The sequence below is a fragment of the Phodopus roborovskii genome, unplaced genomic scaffold, assembly GCF_943737965.1.
Source record: "Phodopus roborovskii unplaced genomic scaffold, PHOROB, whole genome shotgun sequence".
In the NCBI taxonomy this organism is placed as follows: domain Eukaryota; kingdom Metazoa; phylum Chordata; class Mammalia; order Rodentia; family Cricetidae; genus Phodopus; species Phodopus roborovskii.
In genome coordinates this window covers 1,709,335-1,729,521 of record NW_026125545.1, presented here as the reverse complement: position 1 = coordinate 1,729,521, position 20,187 = coordinate 1,709,335, and the positions used below count along the sequence as shown (strand labels likewise).

At 44.2% G+C, this 20,187-nt stretch overlaps 1 protein-coding gene across 3 annotated transcripts in view; it reads right to left on the bottom strand.

The window, feature by feature from the left end:
* Window positions 1-20,187, bottom strand: part of Samd4a (sterile alpha motif domain containing 4A) — a 206,677-nt gene that overhangs the window by 67,964 nt on the left and 118,526 nt on the right. For all 3 annotated transcript variants that reach the window (XM_051177078.1, XM_051177079.1, XM_051177080.1), the window contains one exon: window positions 11,220-11,738. In XM_051177078.1, the coding sequence (XP_051033035.1) occupies window positions 11,220-11,738 (519 nt within the window). The remainder of the gene's footprint in view (window positions 1-11,219; window positions 11,739-20,187) is intronic.

Sequence of the window (20,187 nt, the reverse complement as noted above, 5' to 3'; positions counted from 1 at the left end):
GAGACAATCCTGAGAGAGCCTGTCCTGCTGCTTAAGGAATAGATGCCCTTACACCTTCCTGGCTTCCAAAGGAGGCATTTGCCTAAGGCCTTGCTCCCTGCTACTCCCTCATCTACTACCAGTGTTTATTTGAGATGCTGACGCTGAAGAGCCTAGTGGCCCTTCCACAGATGGAAGGACCCACTCCATCACCCAGGAAGGCAAAAACAAACAAAAGAACCACACTACTGCACCCACCCACATGTATGAAAACACAGGTACCATCTCTCTCAAGCTTCCTTCTTACTTTCCTCCCCCCCCTTTTTTTCTTGAAACAAAATTCTCATATATGTATATAATTTTTTTCTTATTTTACATATCTATCCTAGTTCCCTCTCCCTCCCATGCCCCATGACCCCCCTCTATATTCCTCCCCATACTCCACAGGAAGGGTGATGCCTTCCAGGAGGGGTCATCAAAATTTGTCAAGTCATTTGGAGTAGGGTCTAGGCCCTCCCTCCTGCCTCTAGGCTAAGGGAGTATCCCTCTATGGGGAATGTGCTACCAAAGTCCTTTCATGCACCAGGGATGCATCCTGGTTCCACTGTCAGAGGTCTATTAGACTGCCCAGGCCTTCTGAGACCCATGTTCAGAGGGTCTGAGTTGGTCCAATACTGGTTTCCCAGTTATCAGTCTGGGGTCCATGAGCTCCTTCAGCTGTCTCTGTGGGTTTCTGAAGCCTGGTCTTGACCCCTTTTCTTATCACTCTTCCTTCTCTGCAACTGGATTCCAGGAGTTCGGCTCAGTGTTTAGTTGTGGGTGTCTGCTTCTGTTTCCATCAGCTACTAGATGAGGGCTCTATGATGGCATATAAATTAGTTATCAATCTCATTGTCAAGGAAGGGTATTTAAGATAGCCTTTCCACTGTTGCTCAGATTGTTAGTTGGGGTCATCCTTGTAGGTCTCTAGAGTCAGTTTTCTCTTCAAACCTATAATGGTATTTTTTTTTCTCTCGTCTACCCATCCCCTGACTCAATCTTCCTGGTCCCACATGTTCTCGTCTCCTCCCCTTCTCTTTATCCTAACTCCTTTTCCACTCACTGCCCCCCCCTCCAACTCCCAATATGCTCAGGAGATCGAAACAAAAGTCCTACTATGTAGTCAGGCTGCCCTTGAGCTCACTATGTAGCTGAGGCTGGCTTCAAACTTATTTTCTTGCCTCTGCTTGCAAAGTGCAGGAATTACATGTGCACTGTCGTGTTATCTTATTCCTTTAAAATGTTAAGTTTGGAATTATTATAGATTTATAAGAAACTAAAAATATTACAGACAGTTCTCACGGACCCAGCTTCCCCTAAGTGATATATCAGATCCACACTATATTGTCAAAGGCAGGAAACTGACATTAACACAAGCTAAGCAAACCAACCAGATAACATGCCTTACTCAGAGCCTGGCAATTTACACAAGCTCTTTTTTTTGGGGGGGTATGAATTTGTGTACACCCCATGGCCTTTGATTACATGTATCAATTAATTCACATCACTACCTCCCTCTCCAGTCAAGATCCCACTTTAAGTCTTTGGTACTTAAGCCAATTTGGTAATGTGGTGGTATATCATTTATGATTTATTAAAGCTTGTCTGAGGATTCAGAAAGTAAAGTCAGCCAAGGCAATAAAGGCCAGGAAGTGGTGATCCACACCTTTTATCCTAGCAGCCACAGAATTAGGCAATGGTGGCACACACCATTAATCCCAGGATTTAGGATTAAGAGGTAGACAGATCTCTGTCAGTTCAAGGCCACACTGACTACACAAAATTGATCCAGTCCTATAAGAAATAGCTTACACAAAGGTGATCTCAGCACTTGGGATCACACGCCTCTAATCCCAATACTAGGGACAAGGAGACAGGAGAGATATGGCTAGGCAGAGAAAGGAATAAAAGGCAGGAGGAGACAGGAACTGAAAGCTTTTTGCCGGAGTATTCCTGAAGACAGGCTCACCATTTTAGCTTGGTAGAGGTAAGAGCTAATACACACACACACACACACACACACACACACACACACACATACAAACACACACACACACATACAAACACACACACACACACACAGAGAGAGAGAGAGAGAGAGAGAGAGAGAGAGAGAGAGAGAGGTAAAAATAAAAATCACTGAGATGACTGTGACAGAAGGCTGGATGATCAGCATCACTCACTGTTAAATATTTAGTGTGTTCTGAAGGACATTTTCTTGTTTAGTTTGGAAATTCATTGCTTCCGTGAACATCTGCCTGTGTGTAAGTCTAGGGATTTACTTACTCAGCAAACATCTCTGCTGAGATGGTCAGTCTTCAGCCCCTCTAATGTCATCTCTTAGTGAATTATAGAGGCTGCCTAGTGGGGGCAATTGGAGGAGGATTCGGAGGCCACATCTGGGCTTAGGGAGAGTCGGCTATTAAGTGAGATGCTCTGCCATGGAAGAGTGGTGCCCAGATGCAGACTGGGAACTTTTTTCTTCAAAATCCCTGTGACTTTTTGAGCCACGTGGTGTTCTGGATGCTGGGAAAACAGGATAAAGAAACACAGTCTGTGTTCCAAAGGACTCCTAGGAGTTAACAGTCAGGAAGGTCTGTGGTCATTGAAGTAACTGAAGACTGATCAGAATGCCAACAGCTCACAGCAAGGTGCTCTGTGAATAGCAGGATGGGGCTGGAGGGGGTGGGGTAATCACAGGAGCAGCCCCTCAGCTTTGGGGAATCGACAAAGACCAGCAGTTTTGGAGGGGGTCTTACACACGAGGAGACTGCCAAGGTCATAGGTGCACGGTCCTGGGTGTGGGATGAATCCAGTGCCATTGTCACTGGCCTCTCAGTAGACTGTTGAAATAAGGTTAGAAGGGAGAGGCATGTAACCTCAAACTAAGAGGGTCTTAGGACCTTCCACCTGGGTTGCAATCCTAACTAACTCAGTCTGTGTTGTCCATCAAGTTACTTAACCTCTTTGTGACTGCTTCTGTCAAATGAACATAGCAAATGTGTCCACATCATGGAGTTTGGAGGATTAAGTGAATTAACATTTGTGTAAAGTGCTTTAAATAGTAAATGCTATGTTGTTGAGTGTTAGCATCAATTTACTTGTGTGTGGGGGGGGGGAGTGCCAATTTTTTTTCCCAATGTTGATGGGAGACGTCATTCTGTAAATATGTTTCTCACACTGGTTAATGAATAAAGCACTGTTGGCCAATAGGAAAGAAAGATAGGCTGGACTAGGAGACAAGGAGGAGAGAGGAAGTAGTAAGGAGGAGTCAGCAGGTAGAGACTGGAGAAAACAGAGGTCCGGGCCCACTCTCTGGTAAAATGAGACCATGTAGAAATACTTAGATTAATAGAAATGGGTTAATCCTTAAGACAGAGCTAGCCGATAAGAAACGGAGTAACTGGCCAACAGAATTGTATCAAATACAGAGTCTCTGTGTGTTAATTGGGTCTGGCGCCGAGGTGGGTCCAGGCTGGCAGGGGAAACCTTACTCCTAACACAACGTATACTTTCTACTGACGAGAAAAGCACGAATTAAGATTAATAAAACAAATCCTGACAACTGGAACCACACTATGCATCTGTGGGTGGATAGGGGGTAACCAAATGGGGCTGCTTGTGTCATTTTGATGTGTTAACTTCCCAGCTCATGCTGAGCAAGCAAGACCAGCATGCTTTCCAATCCAAATGTAAAGATCACCAAAACAAAACACCCAAAAAGAGAGTGGTATTGCATACCTTTGATCCCAACACTAGGGAGGCAGGCTAGGCAGAGCTCTGTGAGTTCTGGGTCAGCCTAGTCTTCACAAGCCAATCAGAATTACATGGTGAGACCCTGTCTCAAAACAAACAAACAAACACCCTCCTGTCCCAAACAAGCCAGTCCCAGGTGGGACTGGTGACCAATGTTTCTAGTCCTGGGCTGAGGCAGGAGTATCACAGAAAGAGCAGCCTGGGCAACCTAGGAGTCCTCTGTCTCAGAAGTAAAAAAGAGCCATGTGTGAAGTTGAGAGGCAGCATACTGCTGGCATAAAGCCTTAGGATGGATGCCCAGCCTTCGTCTCACACAGACAGGATTCAAGTACTACTGTAATGTGAGTAGGAACAATTTCATGCCACTCATAGCTGTTTGTTTTGTTTAAAAACCAGGTCTAAGTTGACCAGTAAAGAGTAGGAAAGGGTCAGACAAACAGTCTGGAGCAGGTGAGGTGACATTGGAGGGGGGTTAGAAGCACCTAAGCCAGGAGTAGCTTCCCTGCCTACTGCAGACTTCAGACAGGAAGTAACAGGTTCCTGCTCCCTTGACTGCTCTCCCTTGGTGGCTGAAAGTTGACTAAACCTTGTGCAAGATTGTGACAACCAATACTTTGGATCTTTCTGGTCTCACCAGCTCCCAGTAAAATAGCCTATACATTCTCTTTTGCTTTGGTATGATTTTTGTTTTTATCTTATTTTATTTTTTGACAGGGTTTCTTTGTGTAGCTCTGCTGTCCTGGAACTCATTCTGTACAACAGACTGGCCTAAAACTCTGCCTGCCTCTGCCTCCCAAGTGCTGGGATTAAAAGTGTGAACCACCACTGCCTGGCTAACATTCTTAGTCATCTGGCTTGACAGACGGGAACATGGTGGCTTGTCTTAGGCTGTGACACATCACTTAAGGCCCAGGTGACATTTTGAAGTCTTATTTGATTCACCATGTACAACTGAATATGTAGAAATAGGTGGGATAGGACTGAGTTTGGGGCCACTATTTTTGGCCTTATCCTATTGTTTTCCTTTGAAAAATTGAGTAGATTGCCCACCTTTTAAAAAATCTCCAGTAGATAACATTTTTCTCCATACCTATGTTACAACATTTTCTAAAGTCATCACCCATTCAAAGTGAAGCTTGGGTCTAGCTCATCATATACTTCTCCAAAATCACAGGCTCCATCTTCAATATTGATCATGTACCAGGAGCTCCTGACTTATCTCTGTTATCTTTCCTTGATCACATGACCAACTCTTGGTCCTACCAATACATTTTACTCAGATCATTATTCTTTTCTCTCTGGAGTGTTTTCTTTCATTTGTCTTGCAGGCTCCCCTTAGACTCATTTGTTGCTTTGCCTTTGCTCCTCTGGCCTCCAGGTTTAACAGCCCAGGCTGTGTGAGAGTCCTTGGTGTCTCCACTTTGTACTACCATTTAGTCTCATTGCTTAAATGCTACCCTGTCACGAAGCCCCTTTCCCAAAACACATTCTAACATGTCTTACCACCTTCTCAGCAGCTCTGGCTCTCCATCACCCAGACTACACACATTAGCTATGACACTGGGTTCTCCAAAAACTCCTCTTTTTGACCAATGCAGACTTACCCATCTCAACTGGAAGTAATACCATCCTTCCAGGAGTGGTGCAACCAAAACCCTCTGGAGTGACACTGCTGCCCTCTTTCATTCCATTTACTAATTGCAAAACTGAATGAGAGAAATAATGGGAAAAGAATTTACATTTAAAGTGGGCGAACTGATTGATGCATTGGCTGCTTCACACCCATCTACTGTGACTATCCTGGTTCCAGTCATCATGGTCTCTTGCCTGGATGATGATGATATCAGCCTCCAAAATGGTCTTTCTGAATCTGCTCTGGTACAGTCTGTTCACTGACATAGCAGCCAATGAATCCCTTTAGAATGGGAGCTGGGCCATGGCCCTCATCTGCCTAAAACCCCGGTAGTAGTTTCCTGGTTTGTTAGGAATTAAAGTCAAAGTCTTTGTCACAGCAGACTGTGCCCTCATATGGATTGACCCCTTGCCCAGTAATCTCACCACTATCTGCACACTACCCTTTAGGCAACAGCCTTCTTGCTTTTCTCTGATAAACGGGGCATTACATCTAGCAATCTTTGCCCTAGTTTTTTTTGGCTGAAGTTCCTTCTGGATGTTCACTAACCCCTGCACCTGTGTCATGTCCCAGAGAGGCCTGCTCTGACAAACTATCTTCATCCCCAGCCACCTACCCACCTGGGCCTACTTATCCTCACTTGACTCTGTGTGACTTACCAAGTTCTAATGGACCGTATGGCTTATTTTTATACTCTAGTTTATAATATACTAGACTTCTTCACAAGCAATGGCAATGTGTCCAAGATGCCTCAAGCAGCCTAGGCCTATAGACGTTTCAGTAAACATTTTCTACATGAACAAACAAATGAGTCAATGAATAATGTTTATTCAGGCCAACACTGAGTCCTAACTTAATAATTTCACCTAGGAACAATTGCTCTCTTTAATTTTTAAAATATATTTTGAACACACTTCCCTTCATGCCTTTCTACCTTCCCTTCCTCATCTTCCTGACCTCCTGATAGTCTCCTCCACCTCCCCTAAACACCTTTCCTACTACTTGCAATTGGAGATTATACACACACATACATGTATGTATGTATGTATGTATGTATGTATGAATGATAGACAGAGGAAAGTTTCCTCATGTGTATCCACACATTTTCCGTATGCATTCTTTTGTTGCTGGACACCTGTTAGTTCTATAACTTAGCTTCTGTAAATAGTGTGGTAACATTCAGGAGTAGTTTAGCTGTGTTATATGGACTATGAATTGTTAGGATTGTTTAATTAAAAAATTTAAACTATGTATCTCTGTATGTCTGTGTGTAGTATGTGCATGTGAGTGTAATACCCACAGAGGTCAGAAGAGGGCACTGAATTCCCTGAAGCTGGAGTTACTGGCAGTTGTGAGTGGCTAATGTGCGTGTTCGGAACCAAACTCTGGCCTCTAGAAGAGCAGTGAGTTCATGGCTGCTGGGGCACCTCTCCAGTCCCTGGTCTCTGGTCTCTGGTTTCTAAGGAACCTTCACACTGGTTTCCACAGTGGCTGGACTAGTTTGCATTCCTACCAGCCATGTGTAAACCACCCAGGATTTTCCTGCTACTTTGTTTCTGTTCATCCTAATGATGCTTGTATGATCTCACATCACAGACTTTGCACCCATTGTTTGTGGCCCATCTGGTTTGCTTAGAGGGCACCAATCCTTGTTCAGCACTGCTCACACCCTGTTCAGCCTCTTGAGCAGTGAGCACAGATCCCCTCCTTCAGTCTGAACTCACGGATGCCCTTTACTCCCTTCACCAGCTCTCCTGTTTCTCCACACTCTTCCAACCTGCCAGCACGCCCGCACACCCACAGCTCAATCCCTCTGCTCAGAATGGACATTCCTCCCTGAGCCCTCCTTCCGTTTTCCTCCCTGCTTCCCATTTCCTCTGTTAAAACTTGACCCCCTCCACATCCCCGGGGTCATGAGAATCTTCCCATTCCAAACATTCATAGCCCTTAGAGCAGACAGCCTACTGCAGTCTAAATGTGTTTCCCAAAGTTCATGAACGAGAAACCTGATCCCAAGGCAACCGAGTTGAGAAGAGGGATCTTGGTGAATTAATAAGGTCATGGGGCTTTGCCATTGTGAATTAATGCTGCTTTGTTATAAAATCGAGTTCAGTCCTCCTTCGCACACACTCACAGCCCTTCTTTTCACCATGAGATGCCATCTGCCATGTTACGATGCTGTAGAAGACCCTCACCAGAGATGTCTCCTCTTTCTTAGTAGTTTTATCTTCCAGAACCGTAAGCCAAACACACTTCTCTGGTGTGTAAATTACCCAGGCCTTGGTATTCTGTTATAGCTACACAAAATAGGCTAAGACAGTTAACCATCCAAATAACACTGACTCTACAGACCCTGTATCAGCCTCTATGGATCATTTTACACTTTGCTTCTATATAACTCAGGAATGTGGCACATTCTTTGAACAGTAAGTCAGACAGAAAGAAATCTTTGATTTTTAAAATTATGACACTGACACAGCCTCCCTCTCCCTGCAAGCAGGAGCAATGCCTTCGCTTATGCTTTCCATGGATTCCAGCAGCCTCAACACAGGACAAACAGACAGAAACCATCTGCAGGGAGGACTGGGGACCTGTATAGGGAAGAAGCCACAAAGCCACTTTTTGGAAGTTATAATAACCTAAGGGGATATAAATTAGGTCATTGGACTGAAACTAGGTTAAAAAATGAAGATAAGAGCACTTGTTCTTCTTCTTAGGATCCAGGTTCAATTTCAAGCACCCACATAATTGCTCATAACCATCTGTAACTCCAGTTCCAGGCTATCTGGTGCCCTCTTTTAGCCTCCCTGGGTGCTAGGCATGTGCAAAGTTCACATGCAGGCAAACACCCATACATGTAAAAAAAAAAAAAAAGAACAAGTCTTAAAAAAGAATTAAAACGGCAAGGGTGTGGCTTTGCAGTGTTACCCTGTGCAGTGAGTTTCTGTGCACTGACTATCACTAATGTAGCTGATAATTTGAAAATAGGAAGCAGAATCTATTTAAATTCTTAAATTCATGTTATCTTGAGCAGTTACTTTTTCCCACTTTGAAAGAAGAAATGCAGCTCTCCAGCAGAGTGGGAGAAACTGTACCCACTTTCTACTGCAGTGAAGTAGCCAAAGTCACCATAGTCACAGTCCCCTGAACTACATTTAGTCCCCGATTTGCAACAGCTATATTTGATGTTGTTTTAACTTTGAGACTGTGTAAAAGCACATGCACACAAACATTCCATTTTTTACTTTTCAATACTCAATTTTAAAAAATCGCCCTGTATCAGATGATTTTGCCCATTGTAGACTAATGTAAGTGTTCTGAACATATCTGAGGCAGGACTGGCTAAATTACAGTGTTGAGTAGGCTAGGTCTGTCAATGAAGTCTTGGCTTATGATATTTTTAGCTTTTAATGGACTTATTTGAACAAAGGCCACTTGTGTCAGGGAGCATCTGTACTCTGTGTGACTCTAAACTTAGGGAAAGATGTTTCTGTCCAGTGCACCCAGGACTAAAAGCAACATCACAGTTAGCACTTAGTTCCTTCCAGTGTTCCAGCACTTTCTCCCATGTATCCGTCTAGCACACACCTATTTTGTGCTCCCTGCCGCTCTGGCCAGGACATAGTCTTCCCATAGACCAAGAGGGCAAGCATCAGGAAGCTTCAAGTTCACAAGTGGGAGCTTTGCTCAAGGGGGCTAATAACCCTGCAGAGTTTAGTTAGCAAACTGTGGGCTTAGTTTTAGGCCTTGGAGAGTGTTGATACTCAAGTCCATGAACTTTCTAATTCCTCAGGATGCCTCTCAGGACTTGGCATTTATTTTATAGACTCATGACTGAACTAATGACCTAAAGGCATGCCGTTTTGAAAGACACAACTAACTGAACTACCATGACCATACAGGAGTGTAGACACTGATGTGGCCTAAGTGATGGCAGGGAGTGCTCTGGAAGGGAGACCTGAGATCTTTCATCATTTCTTCTGATGCTTTTGTCTTCTGGATATATATCATGTAGTCATCTGTTTAAACCTCCAGTCCTTTACAACTCAAGTACACAAGGGCAAGACAGCCATGGGAGCGATCTACAACCTTCTCTATCGGCTGGGCAGTCACTGCTCCAGTGAATGGTTGCTGGCTAAATCTATGAGCATGTTCAGTGTCCCAGTATTGTAAAACCTGATGATGAGTAAGTCAGTCTACAAAATGACATGTGCAGTGATCCAAGACTAAGTTCAGGATGAATGACACAGAGTATACAAACAGAGAGAAGACCTGCTGCTCAGGAACTGCATCTCTTCAGTTACCAAGGTCTTTTGTGATCATAACTGGATCCCATCACTCACCCAGAAAACCCAGGCTAAGAGGCTTTGTGTCGGCTATGGTCTCAGCCATCACTGTGTTACACAGAGGCTCATAAAAAGTTATTTTTGATGGATTATGATTCTGTAAAGGACACTAACTGCCACGAGACTCTCTTACATCCTGCGTCAACAATGCAATACTCTTCCCTAACTCACAACTGTTCAAGTTACTTACTGATAAATGTAAAAAAGGGGGGGGGGCAAAAATCTTACATTGTTGCCAAGGCAGAGCATCATCTTCAATGTTGATTAACTAATGTGCCATTTGGGCTAATGTAGATGATTTGTCCTTCCTAATTATTTGAAAAAGCTATTTAAAAAGGTCTAAAAGCCAAAAGATTCGGGTAGAGGCCAAGACATCAGTGCTCATCTTAACGCTTTCCGTATCTTCTCCCATCTGTTTGTGATGCTGGGGATTGAGTCCATGCCTCAGGCATGCTAGGCAAGCACTCTATCACCAAGCTACATTCTCAGCTCCTCTTCTCACCCCTTTTTATAGAGGGGTTTTCTGCATGTTGACAGGCACATTGAGTCCAATTATAATACTTTTACCCCAAGAAAGTTTAGAGTTATTTTGGGAGTGCCACAACAGTCAAAGATATATGCAAATCAACACCAAAGAGTGCTCTTTGATGGCAGTCACCTTCCCATAGGACTGCTCTATACAGGCATGAGTGGAGGTTGGCCACCTTGCTTGGCCTAAGTAGGACACCATAGAAAGGCCTCCCAGGCCTCATGCCCACTATAGAGTGGTCAGGAGAGGCGAGGCTGTCATATGCCCTCCCTTCCCACAAAGCATCTTCTGACCGTCCTTTTCTAACACGTTAGACTGAGTGAGAGGAAGACCACAGTGCTCACATCAGCCACAGCACAGCCCAGCATTCTCAGTCAGCAAACCTGCTCAGAGGCCACCCAACAATTGGGGTTTCAGCCAGAAATGCAAAGGGAAGAGACATTCCAGGTGATTTTTTTAAATAAGAAAAACTTACTTAAGGAAAGGAGGAGGAGGAGAGGAGAAGGAGACAGTGCACAAAGCCATGAGGCTGTCTGGTCAACCATGGGTTAACATCAGTTTCAGAGAAGCACACAATAACTCAATGTGTCTGCAATTCCCTGAGCCCCAGGGTGAAAGGCATTTTTACTTGTGGAAACAGAATGGTTCCTTCTTTCACCATTGACTCTCTCTTCTCTCGTTTCTTCATTTTTGGTCTGTCTAAACCCCAAATTTGGACCATCCATCATTTTAACCTGCCCAGAATTTTCATCTTTCCAGAGCCAAAGAGCAACAAATACCGGATCCAAAGAGCCCTCTCCCATAGCCGACTGCCAGCAGCCCTCTTCTCCCAGGGTTACAGGGTGCTCAGAGCAGACGATGTGAGCAGGACGTGCCACACACAGCAAATCACCAAACCAGAATGCATTAGAGGGGTTCCGGGGTAAGGGGGACTTACTCGTACTTGTGCTGGTTCCAATCGTGTTGATTGTGGTAGGGACAGATGAAGAGGAGTAGAGGGGCACGTGGCCATTCTCACACCCCAGGCTTTTGTCCTGCCAGTTGGAGGCGCTGATGCAAATCCCAGAATCCCGAGAGTTCTGCCACCCATTGAGCTTGTCGTCCGAGTTCTGTCTTTGGTGATAGTAGTGTGTCTGTCCATAATCCACAGAGTCTGAGCGGCCTCGGTTCTGGCTACCAAAGCTGGTTGATGTACGGTCCTCCAAATGATTGAGCCACATGGCTAGAGCACTTCGGTCTTCTAAGGAAGTGGCCGGGTGGATCAAAGCATAGGACAGCAGCTGTCTGCTCTCCTCAATGTGCTGGTTGTGTTCGATAGAGTGCGCCAGGATCTTGGGCAGCAGTTTCATATACTCTACTTTCGCGTCGAGGTTCCCTGGCTTCAGTAAAGGCAGGTGAGTTAACAGAAGGGAAATCACTTTATCCTTGGATTCCTGTTGCCATTGGTTAATGATTCCTGAAAGGGAAAGTACACAGGACACATGAGCAAATACACCCACAATCACACTAAACACCACACGCTAAATTTCTGAGGCTTAGAGTCCAAATTTAGGCACCATGCCTAAATGTTCTCAAGACTGCCTGTGTTTCAGATTGTTTAACTGACTTGAGATTTTCAGGGGCCAGGGACTTCAGTGAGATAACGTTCAAAAATTCTTAGAATGTGCAGAAAGTAGAGATGTGCCTAGACTTGATCCTTTGCACTGGGTATAGCTGTGAATACCTGTATCCTAGTTCTTGGAAGGTAGAGACAGGAGGATCAGAAGTTCAAGGTCATCTACTATGACCTAGGAAGTTAGACACTGCATGAACTACATGAGAACTTGTCTCAAAACACTAAATTCTTGGGGCTTCAAGAGGACCTAGGTTTAACTCCCAGCACCCACAAAGTGGCTCACAACTGCCAGTTACTCCAGTTTCAGGGCATCTGACACCCTCTTCTGGCTTCCTCAGGTACTTCACACACACAATGCACAGACATACATGCAGGCAAACACATATACATAAAATAAAAATAAATATAATTTCCATTTTAAAAGTTTAAGAACTCAACAAACAAATGTTTAGGTGTTTGGGTCCCTAATTCTTATTCATGTCTCCAAATAGACAATTACTTTGGTCCAATCATAGAGAATTGGTAGCCACGAATTCCTTCTTAGATAATGTGTTAAGTGCTGGAGAAGGGATGTATGTGAAGCTAATTCAACTTCCTACGCAGAAGAAAGAACACATCAGGAGAGAAGGACCTGGCACCTGTCTCCAAATCTTAGTTCAGAACAAAGCTTCATCTAGAGTTCCCAGTTTGGAGATGCTGGAAATGGAGTCTACTAGGAGGTTTTCTGGTCTCTTAGGGGCATGCCACTTAAATGGGCAGGAGAACCCTACCTCTTCTTGCTCTCATTTTGCTTCTTGGCTGTCATGAGCCAGCCATTATGGATTGGCGTCTTCCAAAGACCAGTTAGCATGGCAGGCACTGTGTCTAAGGAAGAAGCATGGTCTTAGAGGCAGGCATGGGAGGTAATCCCAGATCTGTCATTTAATTTGTAGTGGAACTTTGTTACATTGCTTAACTTTTCTGTGTCTCTATTGCCTCATCAGTCATGGGTGGTATCAATGATGTCTGTCTTCCTTGGATTGAATGGAATTAAGTATCAAAAGGACCAGCTGAGTACATAATGGAAGAAACAATCCCTTCCCTTTTGTCTGTATCCGTTAGACCCATCAGTCAGAGTGATGAGGTAAGTGGCTTGGGACGTTCAGTTTTTTAAATAAATAGAGAAACCAGGGAGGACACAAGGGAAGCCATTAAAAATATCACCAAGTTAGAAAAAAAGACAGAGTGAAAGGAAGAAAATGGAGTCATTGTCCTTCTAACAAGATGTGATATTGGACTCCCTTCTGGTGGGGTGTCCTTCCATGCTGAAGTCACCATGTGAGGCAGAAGCCACCAACCCAAAGGGAGACTACAGAGAAGAAATGGGTAGACAGAGGAGTCCTGGTGGAAGGTTCTAGAATACCTGATGTAGGGAGGCACCTCTGAATCCTATCAGGGCAAGGTGAAAGATAACAGCCACATATAGAGCCTGAAACTATGGTAGTCAAATTACAGGTGAACAACTAGTGGTTTGATTTAAACCAACACTCAAATGTCATTTCAACATGTAATCAATTCAGATGAATTTACCTTATTTGGACTCAAGTTAAATCTTTGAAATCCAGGATGTATTTTTATCATGGACAACATCTCCATTTGAGTGATTCCATGCTCAGGAACTCCACATGCCCCACTAGGTAGAGCCTGTCTTTTAAAGGGGGTCTGGGAGATGCATAAAACTCACCTTAACACTTCCACCTACCCATACTTTGTCAGCAAAGACCACTCACCATTTTCTGTTTTTTGTTGAAGCTTGCAGTATTTTTTTTATTATTTGTTTTGAAACCAATTCTCATTATTCGATTCATTCTGGCCTCCAAGTCTCAGAAACCCTTCTGTTCCAGCCTCTCAAGTGCTGGGATGATAGGTATGAGCCACAAGACTGGCACACTTTACATGGTGGCTAATTTCAGAGGAAAAGAAGTCTAGTCAATCTCTCTAAGGGTCTCAAGGGTCATAGGAAGGAAACAGAAAGTCCCAGAATAAAAACAGAAGTGTCATAAGCCAACAGTCCAACAGTGGGCAAAGGCTGGCAGAGTGCACACATACACTTAAATTTGGGAGTAACATTTAATAAAAAGAATGAGGCTGAAGAAATTCTTAGCTTCTTCCTAGACCACTTCCCTGTTTAAGTATTCTGCTCTCCCACAAAAGGTCAATCTTAAAAAAAAAGTCAGGAACAAAAACAAAACATAAGTAGGACTCAGAGTGTAAGCGAAACATGTTATCTATCTCCAGCAGCCACTTTCTGCCAAGGGTTAACCCAGGACTCAGAGGGAGGAGGCACAGCAGAGAAGGAAAATGAAGTCTCCATCCCTGATCCTTTCTAGGGCTGAGCTAGCACTATTCTTGTGAACAGCCCTCCCATGGTTTGTGGTTGTGGTGTGTCCAAGAAGGCAATCATGGGTTTTGCTTATCTCCCCTCTACTTTTCCCACTAGGAACTTGGCTATAAGGCAGCTTTCTGGGGCTAACCACACCTACAGGCTCAAACTTCTATTGCTATAGCTGTCACACTGACAGCTAACAGTATTGAGTGGTTTCTGTGGGCCAGGCTCTCTTGTAAGCTCTGCATTTAATTACTCATTGAATCCTCTCAAGGAGCTTAGCTAGAGGGGGCAGGGTGACAGATCTTATAACTAGCCTTATTTTACTGATGAGGACAGAGATGTAGGCAGAACAACTGAGTTGTCATCATTCCCCTGACCATGAAAAGGCAGAAGGGAGGTAGACAAATAAGCTTAAGATACAGATGGTTATCACACTAGAATGGCCAGAAGCCATTTGTGCTATAGTCATTATATTGACTGTGTATAAATACGTAACTATAGTGACGAAGCTGTGCAAATGTAGGAAAAGGAACTGGAGAGACAATGGAGAGGATACTTTTTTTATGTGTGGTTTTAGGATGCTCCCAGTTTCTTTTGACACTTGTCTTTGGAAAGGAACCTCATCCTCTTTCCTGAGGTGGGGAGGCTGGGGTTTATCGAGTCACTTGCAGTAGATGGAGTATGGTTGAAGAGGGCAATGTGCGGCTTCAGAGTTCCCCCAAGGATGTCTTAGGTGAGGAAATTCCATAACCAGAAGCACCTTGAGGAGGATTGGGCTTATTTGGCTTACACTGCCAATCATGTAAGGAAGCCAGGGCAGGAACTTCCCCAAGGCAGGAACCTGGAGGCAGGAGCTGATGCAGAGGCCTAGAAGGGACACTGCTTACTGGCTTGCTTTTTGTTTGTTTGAGACAGGGTTTCTCTGTGTAGTCTTGGCCATCCCTGAAACTCACTCTGTAGACTAGGGTGGCTAGTCTCTGCCTCCCAAATGCTAGGATTAAAAACTGGGTCCTCTCCCATCAATAACAAAATCAGAACTACAGGTTTGACCATAGTTGGATCTTATGAAGGCATTTTCTCCTGTTTTTTGTTTGTTTGTTTTGTTTTTTTGTTTTTTGTTTTTGATACAGTGTATCTCTGTGTAGTTCTGGCCATTCTGGAATTTGATCTGTAGAACAGGCTGGCTTCAAACTCAGTGATTTGCTTGCCTTTGCCTCCTACGTGTTGAGATTAAAGGCATGTGCCACTACCACCCTGTGGAGGCATTTTCTCAATCGAGGCTTCTTTCTCTGATGACTGTATTTTGTGTCAGGTTGACATAAGATTAGCCAGCACAAAGGTCTCTGGCAACCTCCATCCCCAAGGACCTAGGAGATCTCAGACCTATTAGTCTTCACATGAATAGAGCTACAGACAATGTTCTGAGGGACCCTAAGCTACAGTCACACATTTCTGGAGCCTCAGAAACAGTGTGTGATTACATATGTATTGTTCTAAGCATCTGAGCTTTGAATAATTTGTTTCATGATCAAAGACAGCCAACGTATATCCAAGTGTCTCTAAGGAAAAGGAACACTTTATCCTTGTACATGGTTTTAGATGTTAGGCCCCTCCGACATTCTTGCCCCTGTTCTGAGACAGACCCAGGACACTAACTCGCTGCTACTAAACACCTCCCTCATTTCCCTCACCTTGATTTTCTGCTCAGCAACAGTAGTAGAATATAAGTTAGCTCCAAGGGTGCCTTCAGGGAAAGAATGAACTGATCATGGGGACTTGAGCTATGTCCACATTAGGGGTGGAGATTTTTCAGGGCAACTTAGAAAATGGTTCATGATTATAATTTGGCTTCCTGTGGCGGTCTGCCTAAAGAAGAATGTGTGCTGATTGTCTGGATTTTCAGTACATCTTGTCAACGATGGTTCCCCAAATCAAATTAACATACCAGCATTCAGGGTCTACTTCCCTGCTTTCTAGACAGCACAAGTAGGCCTTGCAGCATGAGCATTTAAGAGGATACAAGAACAAATATCTCTGCCATCAAACAGAAACCAGATCCTACAAGAGGAAACCTGGGACACGCTGGTTAAATCCCACTAGATGTCCACTAGCCTTCTTTGCTGAGTCCATGTCCCTTCCAGAGAACAAGGAATCTGTGCTGAAGTTTGTATTAAATGGATTCTCCCTTCTTGGGGAAGACTCAGGAATCCTCACCATTGTCTAATGGGTGATCACCTCTGAGATTCCGTCTCTCATTGCCTCACCCCAGCATCAGCATAGACAGGCAACAACATGGAAACTGAAGTCCAAACTCAGTGAGTTTTGATGATGCCAACTGGTCATTCCATCCTTTGAGGACTTTCTCTGAGTAAAGTGCCCAGATGTGATGATTATTTAATGTGGAGAAAAAGTTAATGGTTTATAATTTTTAATCCAGTGACATAAGAGTAAAAAAATAAGAGTAAAAGAAAAATTGAAAGAGTTCTAGTTGAAGACCATGAGGATTAGTAAGCTGTTCCATAATTCTTGGAGTGACAAGTTCGATATTATCGCCACACAATTGTATGTCAGTGTTTTAAAGGCTGCAATTGTTAGTAAATTACCCTTAAATTGCTATTTTATTATACCCTTGTTTTCAGTTTAATAACATTCACCATAAAAAGGCTTTCTCACAAGTGCATTTAGACAATTTGTTCATGCGAGAAATGGCTGGGAATTAAGTGCACACTCACATGAAGAGCTGGCTAAATAAATGTTCTTTAAAGCAATGACATTCATGGGTTTTATGGTTAAATACGCCTGGTTAGAATGTACATTACAAACTTGATACTGGACACACCGGAACAAGAGGCTTTTACATTTAGTACAACTCTGAATGACTCAAAAGACAAATGATAGCATCACATAGCAAGCATTTGATAGGCATGTGAGCTGACACAGGGCACCCCCAAAATCAGGAAAAAATGGCAAATACAGCATGCCAGTGATGAGACTCCAAGATGGCACTTACTATTGCCTCTTGTCTCCCAAGGTATCTTCTTGAGCTGGGAGAATAATCTGAGTAACTTGGTGGTGGGGTCTTCAAACTGTGCTGATTTATCAGTTATCACGAGGGATCTGAATGTCTGTAGTTGCCAGGGCCCTAGTATAACAAGTGGTCCCTTATATAAAGAAGTCAGATGGATGAAGCATCTCTCTCATTTGTCAAGTGGTCCCCACTGTTCCTCTACTGCTGTCATTCACATCCTATGCACTTTCCTCCACTGGCACACATCTGTGTGACTAACAGAATGTGCCAGAGGTATCTTAATGGAAGTTTTGCAGTTTCTACCTTGCTTTCTTTGTTCCCCTGCTGTGTGGGAAGCCACTGATACCAACTCTGAAGATGCTTAGGCATCTCCAGGGGAGGAGAACTCAGGCATTCTGCTAAGAGTCAGAACAGGCTGAGCTGTCATACCAATAAGCCACCTTAAAATGACTTTCACAGCTTCAGTAAATGTCATGACAGTGATGTGGTTAGACACTTTGGGCCTGAACTACCCAACTAGGCTATTATTTATTATTATTATTAGTTTTTCAAGACAGGGTTTCTCTGTGGCTTTAGAAGCTGTCCTGGAACTAGCTCTTGTAGACCAGGCTGGTCTCGAACTCAGATCCACCTGCCTCTGCCTCCCGAGTGCTGAGATTAAAGGCGTGTGCCACCACCTCCCGGCTGGCTATTATTTTAAGCCATTCTGTTTGGGGTTAATTTTTTGATATGTTTGGTTGGGAGCCTAGCCTTTAACAGCTGAGCCATCTCTCCAGCCCATGCGGTTAATTTTTTAAAAAAGATTTATTTTACATGTATGAATATTTCACTCACGTGTGTCTGTGCAGCACCTGTGTCTAGTGCCTCAGAGGTCAGAAGAGTGTCTGACCTTAGAACTGGAGTTATGAAGGGTTGTGAGAAACTATGTGGGTACAGGGAATTGAACCCTGGTCCTTTAGAAAATCAACAAATGCTCTTGACTGCTGAGCCATCTTCCCAGCCCCCAGGAGAAACTTATTACACAGCAATGATTAGCTAATACAAAGGGCTTCATGATGGTTCATAAAAAAACAATGCCTGCCAAAGCTCAGGGAACATCTTGGAAGAGGAGGTGGGGAGAACTTAGAGCTGAGAGATGGGGAGGAGAGCTGTGAACTGTAAGGCGCTGCCTGTGGACACGATACTGCTATTGGCAGCTGTGGTTATGCGCAAGATCAACAGCCCAACTTCCAACACAGATGGGGCGGAGCTCACGGGACTCCACCCCTAAATGAGGAATTTAGCAGTTTGCAAATGCTAGGAAAGGGAGAATAAATTCTTCTTCGGAGGCGTGGTTACCAGAAGGTTGCCAATGCTGTATGTAGCTGTGGTAGGTGATCCCATACATATGCACAGATGGGGAGCACCAACTGGACTTAGTGGATTTTAGTTACTAGGACAAGAAGTGGGGCAGCAGGAGTCTGAAGTGAGTTGGAGTGGGGAAATGGCAGGTGGATGTGGCCTTGTATATACACAGGAAAGTCTGTTTCACTTAAAAATCCTGCTCTTTGAACTCAGCAGCAAAGGCAGGGATCTATATAGTAGAGCCACAAAGCAGGGCAGACTTCTCTGTGAGCAGGCTATCAGATGCTGCGTAGATCATTCATGAGCACCTGGTCATGTTCAAAGAACAGAAACCAAGCATCTCTGACCTCAGCAAACACCTGCAATGGCTCGTCACTGCTGAATAATGGTCAGGATTCTCTTCAACAAGGACTTTCCATCTGTAAGACTTTCCACCAGGCCCTGGCATAGCTGGATACTCCAGGATGGTTCCTTTGCTTCCAAAGGACCCAGGCCTGCTGGGAATTCATCCTGAGATCTTTCAGCCAAGGCTCAACTCAGAGTTGTGGCTCTCTTTCTGTTTCTGACCCCTGCTGGCTATTTTTGACATTTGTAGGTGAGGTACCCATTTCCAAAGAGGTATACAGCAAGCTAGCTTCTGCAACCACCAGGTTCTGATCTCTGGCCTGAAATATGTGGGAGACTCCCACATTTGAGTTTGTAGTCCAGGTGTCTACCTTGATCTCTAGACATATGGATTCAGCTGCACCCTCCACAGCTCCATTCACGGGGCCTCAAAGCTATGTGTTCAATGGTAGTACATCCCTCTCTTCCTTTCTCCAGACCTGCTATAATTGGTCTGATCTGTTAGCATATTCACAATATATCCAGTATCTGGACATTCTTTGGCAACCCACTCCATCATCAGCAAAGTCTATTATGAATCATAACCATCATTTTGCAAGAATGATCTTTTAAGCCTAGTTGATAGGTCACTCTCCAGATTAGAGATGCTAGTGATACCCATCTGCTATGATTTAGGTGTGGTTTGAGGATGGTCCAGAGCTCACATGCTGGAATGCTTGGTTCGATGAAGTAGCACAGAAGTGGTTTGACCTCTTGACAGTTGGGCCATGTCAGAAGTTACTTAGGTGATAGGTGACTGCCCCCAGAAGGGACTCCTCACTGTGATGCCATTCACCACAAATTCCCACCAGAGGCTCAACCCTGGACTGGACTTGGTCTGGTCCTAGACTTCCTAGACTTCTAGCCTCCAAATCTGTGAGCTAAATAAGCCCCCTGTCCTTGTAAGGTGCCAAGTCTCTGATCCTTTGCTAAGGCAGTAGAAAATGGACCAACACACAATCTCGTCATGAGGAAAAGCCAGGGTCGCACCCTGCTTCTGTCCCTCTTGGTTTTGGTCCACCTCAGCTCCCTTATCACATCAGACACAGGCCTCCTTCAGAACCCTTGAACGTGGCAGACACACACCATCCTAGGAACCTTGGTGTTTTCTCTTCCTTGAACACTTTCGCCCTGGCCCACATGTAGCACCCATCAACTCACTTTTG